The sequence below is a fragment of the Gymnoscopelus microlampas genome (assembly GCF_963454915.1).
Source record: "Gymnoscopelus microlampas genome assembly, chromosome: 17".
NCBI lineage: Eukaryota > Metazoa > Chordata > Actinopteri > Myctophiformes > Myctophidae > Gymnoscopelus > Gymnoscopelus microlampas.
In genome coordinates, this window is record NC_139954.1 from 29,021,315 (window position 1) to 29,028,814 (window position 7,500).

At 44.8% G+C, this 7,500-nt stretch overlaps 1 protein-coding gene across 1 annotated transcript in view; it reads left to right on the forward strand.

Moving 5' to 3' along the window:
* The window catches only part of inhbb (inhibin subunit beta B), a 16,029-nt gene extending 12,763 nt beyond the window's left edge, over positions 1-3,266 (forward strand). Inside the window, exon 2 of the mRNA XM_084084330.1 lies at positions 1-3,266. This exon is cut by the window's left edge and continues 133 nt beyond it. Coding sequence (XP_083940456.1) covers positions 1-742 — 742 coding nt within the window. The 3' untranslated portion in view covers positions 743-3,266.
* Positions 3,267-7,500: the final 4,234 nt, after the last annotated feature.

Genomic DNA, 7,500 nt, shown 5'->3' on the forward strand with positions numbered 1-7,500 from the left:
CAGGAAGGTGACGGTGAAGATCCACTACCAAGAGCCCGGGGCCAGGAGCTTCGAGGCAGGAGCTCCCGGAGGAGGCGGCGGAGGTGTGGACGGAGGAGGTGGAGACATGGACGGAGGCAGAGGCGGCAGCGCGGGAGGAGCAGGCCGCTGGGCGTTGGTGGAGAAGCGCGTGGACCTGAAGCGTAGCGGCTGGCACACCTTCCCTCTGTCGGAGGCCGTGCGGGCAGTGTTCAATAAGGGCGCTCGCCGCCAGCAGCTGGAGGTCCGCTGCGAGGGCTGTGAGGCGGCCAGCGTGGTGCCGGTGCTGGTGGACCAAGGGGACCCCTCCCACCGGCCGTTCCTGGTGGTCCGGGTGCGCCAGGCGGACGGCAAACACCGCATCAGGAAGCGGGGGCTGGAGTGCGACGGCAGCAGCGGGGGGCTCTGCTGCAGACAGCAGTTCTACATCGACTTCCGCCTCATCGGCTGGAACGACTGGATCATCGCCCCGGCCGGTTACTACGGGAACTACTGCGAGGGCAGCTGCCCGGCCTACATGGCGGGAGTCCCGGGGTCTGCCTCGTCCTTCCACACAGCCGTGGTCAACCAGTACCGGATGAGAGGCATGAGTCCCGGCTCGGTCAACTCGTGCTGCATCCCCACCAAGCTCAGCACCATGTCCATGTTGTACTTTGACGACGAGTACAACATCGTGAAGAGAGACGTGCCCAACATGATCGTGGAGGAGTGCGGGTGTGCCTGAGGGCAACGCCACCTTCCCCTACAGATCCTCTGTTGAACCTTTGATGGGCCTTTTGGTGCATTCCAGACGTTAATGTACGGTACAATGTATACCTTATATCTACAACACCGGCAGGGACAAGCTGGCAAACGTGTGTCGACACGCTGCACGGAGCGTGCGTTTGCACGTGCGCACGCGCGTGCACACGATTATTTATCAGACTGAAGCGGGCTTTTTGCTCTCCGTATAATGACCTTTGACCTGGCAATGAGCTATGGGAAGAGAAGGGAACAGTTTTCACCAAATTATATAATATCTATATATTTGATATATATATATATACATACATATATCTATATATCTTATATATAGATATATATATACACTGTATATCTATATATATTCTTTCCTCTAGTTTGCCATTCCTAGTCAAAAAACAATGGCTCATCATCTCTCTCATGAAGACCACAAAGCGCTTAAGTAAACAGGGAAAGTGACATTACTGGCTCCACCCTCTTCCTCCTCGTCGCCCAATCACGTTTCTCCACCTCGACCCTCTCTCAAGTACTTAAGCACACTACAGACTATTTATATTTATATATGTACATATAAATATATAAAGCACTGACAAATTCATACGCTTAAAGAGTTCAGAACACCAGCACTTCCCTACTGTCCCCACAGACAGACAGACAGACAGACAGACAGACAGACAGACAGACAGATGCTGTCTGCTGGACTGAGATCAATATCTCCACAGCGTCAGTCATGGACCGACGGCTGTTGTTGTTGTTGTTGTTGTCGTTGTTGCTCTCATCACTGGTTGGTGCTGTTGGACCCTAGGCCTCTAGACCTTGGGTCCAGAGTGTCGCAGGCTCTTGTTAGCATGGTAACCAGGTGAAGATGGGATTTCCTTCCTTCCTTTCAAGTGCGAGCTTCCCTCGAACACACCCCAGTGAGAGAGAGAGACAGAACTCCACAAACTGCAGGCTCCGACCCTGCTGCCTTCTCAAGCAGAGCTGTCTGTGGACCGGATGGAGGGGCTGTGTGCGGCGCAGCACTTGCGGAATCCGTTCAAAACGCACACCTTTTGAATAGCACTTGCAGAATGAAAACATGCCTTCCAAGGGGTACTGAGTGTCCTGTCCTATCGATAAAACAAAAAAAAGTGCCACATGAACTATGCAATGTATAGTAGACACACATAACCCAATACTCTACAAACAGTGGTTCTCAGACGGTGTGCTGGGGCACACTGGTGTGCCGCGGGACAAGTCCAGGTGTGCCTTGGGATTTTGTCACAACAATATTTACAACTAACTTATGAATTACATTGTTTTTTATTTTATTTACTATATCAGTACTTTGTACACACTCATTTTCCAATACAGAGGCAAATTATATATCCTAAAATATATATATTTTAACCACTTTCAATCTGTTATCTGTCTATTATAGGTGGGGGAAAAAGACTCCCCCTCACCAAAAAAATATTTAAATAAAAATAGTGAAATAGCAGATCTGCAAGTCGCGATGCGACGCGTTGTGAGTTGTGCTATTTTCACTATGAATCCAGGTGTGCCTTGAGATTTTGACTTGCCCATTGGTGTGCCTTGTGCACAGAAAAGTTTGAAAACCACTGATCTACAAGACTGAGCTTCCTCTCTTTCGCTCTCTCTCTCTTCCTCTCTCTCTCTATCTCTCTCTCTCCTTTAGTCTTCAGCTCTTAATCGATACTTGAAAAGTGATCTTTCGCTTTCCTCTCCAAAGCGAAGGGTTTTCGTGATGTTTGCACTGACATGTTGTGGGATTAGCAAGACAAAAGCTAAAGGGGAATTTCGCCCATTTTGAACCTAAAGCCCTTTTGTTCTGATGGGAGGAGATCATTTAGTGCAGGGAAAAATACCCTATATCGTCTGCATTCTGTGAAACGACGGGTTTAACATCATCGGGTGTATTCTGTGAAAAGGTTTGACGTCATCGGATGTACGCTTATGTATTTCGCGGGAGAAATACACAGAAGACGTAGGGCGTTTTTTCCCCCATGATCTCCTCAAATCAGAACAATGGGATTTAGTCTCAAAATCGGCCAAGTTTTCCTTTAAAGAAAAAAACTGCCATTGAAAAGTTATTTTTATAGAGAGTAAATTGAATTTTTGTTTCAAATGTATTTTACCTAATTAAAGGAACCAAAGAGGCCAAGAAAGATGGCGAGGCCATCAAGTTATTGTGTACAAGACTGTTTCTGATCACTCGTGGAAAGAGGCCTACTTCTATATCAGGGTACGACACCATGATTCCATTTCTTAGTCCTGTGTTTTCTTTCTGTTTTGTACACTTCACTTTTTCATCTTTAATTCAACAGTTTTTTTGTTCTGTTTTTTGTTTTTGTTTTCAGTTTTCTATTTAATAAATAAAAGTTATTTTTAGTTTCTGTTTGAGAAATCATTTAGTCAAATAAATGTCACCTGTACAGTTTATGTAAAATAAATAATAAAATATGTTTCTTAAATATTTTGTAACTTTAAAATAAATTCTGACTCTTATTCTGAACGCATTGTGTCGATGAAGAGCTCTTGTGTGTTTCTGTCAGCGAATCTCCTGTTTCTCAGTCAATTTGAAAATGAAGGTGGGGAAAAAGTAGCTGGCAAAAACAAAGGCGTAATGCACACACACACATGCACACGTTTGTATTATTGTACTTGTGAGGACATGAACAATTTTATAATGCTATTTTGACCTTTTCCCCCCCTTTTCAAATCTTTACTGTGACCATAACGCCTGAGTTATAGTTAGTTACACACCAGTGCCGTGCACCAAAAATAACCGATCTTCAAGATGTATTTATTATTTTGGGGGCGCAACACTGGCAAGCAAATAAGTATAAATCGGATATAATTCTATCACCAACCCCTAAACCTATTTAGCCCTTGCCTGAATATGTTCCTAATTGTAGCCTAACTCTAAACATCTGTTTGAACCATTTAGTTCTCACAGTGTCTAGTTCTCAAATCCTACTATACTTGTTGTAGTGACAGTTGACCCTATATAGCAAGTATAGCAATACAAGTACACACACACCTGAGTATTGGTCCCTACCGGTTAGCACATAAAACATGAGCTGTCTGAACAGTAATTACAAGTGTGATTAACAGCTTCAGTGGAATCCATGTTGACTGCCAACATACACACACATACGTACCTGCTTGATTCATTTTGGCTGAAATGTATGCTGTCGTTGGCCCCTGTTTGTGTGCATTTCTGTGTGTGTGTGTGTGTGTGTGTGTGTGTGTGTGTGTGTGTGTGTGTGTGTGTGTGTGTGTGTGTGTGTGTGTGTGTGTGTGTGTGTGTGTGTGTGTGTGTGTGTGTGTGTAGGCCTATGTGTATGTGTGTATTACATCACAGTACATTTCTTCTACAGAGACACAATGTTTCTGTTTGTCAAGCCAGGGCTTAGATGTTCCATGTGTCAATACTCCATGAAACACCACGACGCCTCGCCTACCTGTCTGTCTGTCTGCCTGTCTGTCTGCCTGTCTGTCTGTCTAACTGTCTAACTGGCTGCATACATACATACATACATACATACATACATGCATCTGTCTGTCTGTCTGTCTGTCTGTCTGTCTGTCTGTCTGTCTGTCTGTCTGTCTGTCTGTCTGTCTGTCTGTCTGTCTGTCTGTCTGTCTGTCTGTCTGTCTGTCTGTCTGTCTGTCTGTCTGACTGACTGACTGACTGACTAATTAACTGGCTGCCTGCATGACTCATTTAATGATTACTTCATTACCTGCATTGGCTGACTGTCTGGCTGTTTTGGTGACTCTCTGTCTACCTGATTTACTGACTGATGTGTTGATTGACAGAGCAGCGTGTCTGTGCCACCCACCCATGTTGGCTCTGTGTTTCTGTGGAACGTGAGTTCAACAGGCATAACATAATAATAACAACCACGGCCCGGATAACGACTCCACATGTATCTGTAGGAACTAAGCAGAGGTGGGAAAGGTACTCTGATGTTTTACTCAGGTAAAAGTAGAAATGTCGCAATGTAGAAATACTTCCCTCGAGTAAAAGTACAAAAGGATCGGTATCAGATTATACTTAAAGTACAAAAGTAGTCAATTTTTTAAAAAACTGGTCAAACCTTTTTGAAACTAGCAGATCTACACGCTCAGGTTAATGCATGTTTTGCAAGAATAATCAAAATCTACAAAGTAACTTGAAACTAAAGCTGTCAAATAATTGTTGTGGAGTAAAAACGTTTTTTACCTCCGACATATAGTGGAGTGGTATTGAGAAATGGAAGTACTCAAGTAAAGTAAAAGTACCCCAAGAATACTTGAGTACTTGAGGACTTTCCACCACAGGGAGTGCAGCGCAAGGCGTTGAGCCCTTAGGGACATTGCATGTCAGGGAGGGGATCACTACACCTTCCATCAGCTGGATGGATGAGTCAGCAGCAGCCATAGCAGCAACACCCCAAGGAATCACTATCACACTCACTGATAACTATTCATCGTCAACATCTGGAGACCACATCTATCCTACGTAAGCCATGACGAACAGCGAGGCGGGACATGATTGAGAAATAAAACCCCTGACAGGGTGATGCAGGAACCTGACACGAATCACTTTTGAAGGGGTCGATTTTTCAAGAATGACTGTTTCGCTTGTTCATTATCCTGCTTATCATGCGGCTACTTAATAAAAATAAATACATCTAAAATACATTTATAATACTCTGCAGGATACAGTAAGATACTCTAAGTCGGTTTTACTACCTTAGTGGCCAAACAGGTCACCAGAATATGTAATTGTCTTTAGATCTTTGTTTGTTTTCTAATGCGTAATTTTCAACACACCGTTGATGTTGCTGAATGTATAGCTATTTATTCGACAACACTGTAAATGAGTTAAATTAGCGACTTGTATCATAACAAAAAATATTTCATCGACTTAATCAAAGGATGTGAGAGAGAGAGAGAGAGAGAGAGAAAGAAAGAGAGAGAAAAAGAGAGAGAGAGAGAGAAGGGAGTGATAGACAGTGACAGAGAGGCATGTATGAAGACAAGAGTATTGATTTATGGCCTACGACGGTCAAAAGATCTGATCTACAAGCTCACAACGTGTCGGGGTGTGACACATTGTGAGCTTATAGATCGGCTATCTTCGGCATGTGACCGTGTCGTTGGACTAAGTAGGCCTATAAATCGGGCTTTAAAGTGACAGCTGACTGGAGGCATGTCATTAGTTCTTCTGTGTCTTGTTAGATGAGGAAGATAAACACACACACACACACACACACGCACACATTGTTGTGAGACATGGATCGGTGTCATGCAGATTTACACAGGAATGTTAATCACACTTAACCTGCAGCAGGACAGACACTGTGCTGCAACACACATGGCCTGCGCACACACACACACACACACACACACACACACACACACACACACAGGACAACCTGCACAAAAACACAAAAAACATCTGACATGGATGTGTTTGTGCTGTCGTGCACGTGTTCTTTCTCAGATGTACGCATGCATGCACATGCACACACAATCCTTTAAATATTGAACAAAAACCAGAGGATCAAAAAACGCAATGCACGCACAGGCACACACGCACGCACACGCACACACAAACATGCATGTGTGTATAACTATCCTTGTAGTAAGGATATAACATTTTTAGGATGGCATTGAATATAGCTGGACAATAGCATCTACAAACTCACATGTTGTGAGCGTGTAGATCGAACGTTGTGAGCGTGTAGATCGACTATTTTTCGGCGCGTGACATCGCCGCACAGGTAAGTATAATATAGGGAAAACTCTCAACTCGAACCCCTAAACCTAACCTCTAAATCAGTGGTTCTCAAACCTTTTCATGTCAAGGACCCCCACATTGACACTTATTAGCCCGTGGACCCCCATTTGAAAAGATATGCCAGTGATTCACAACCATTTTAATTTCAAGGACCCCCAATTTGATATGCATTAGGCTACGGACCCCCATTTAATGGCATTGATATCACTCCCTCAAGGACCCCTGGGGGTCCCCGGGCCCCACTTAGGGAACCAATGCTCTAAATGTCTAATCCTAACCCCAGCGTCAATCTGTCCCTAACTGTAAGCCTAACTCCCCAAAATCATATTTAACCTTAAAACATCCATTTCTCTTGTGGAGGACCAGGTTAATGGTTTTCACAATGTCTAACTCTCTTATTCTACTATACTTGTGGGGACATTTGGTCCTCACAAGTATAGTAATACAAGTACATACACACACTCACAAGCGCGCGCGCACGCACGCACGCACGCACGCACGCACGCACACACACACACACACACACACACACACACACACACACACACACACACACACACACACACACACACACACACACACACACACACACACACACACACACACACACACACACACACACACACACACACACACACACACACACACACGCGCTCGCGCATGCACACGCACAACCTCTCCAACCCCTAGTTATCAGCTTAAACAAACAGTGTCCCCTCAGCCCTCCCTGCATTGGTTGAGGTCAGGACAGCTGCCTGCTTGATGAGGTCAACTGCTTTATCACTCATTCCTCTGCAGATCTGCCCAGCCCGCACTCGCTAATGAATTTATGACTATTGGTTGCCTGAAGCCAGGCATTCCTCCTCGCTTCAGATAGCTCGGCACTCGCATTCACAAACGTGGCCTGAAGGAATGGAGGGAATGCACTGATGACATGATGATGCCTC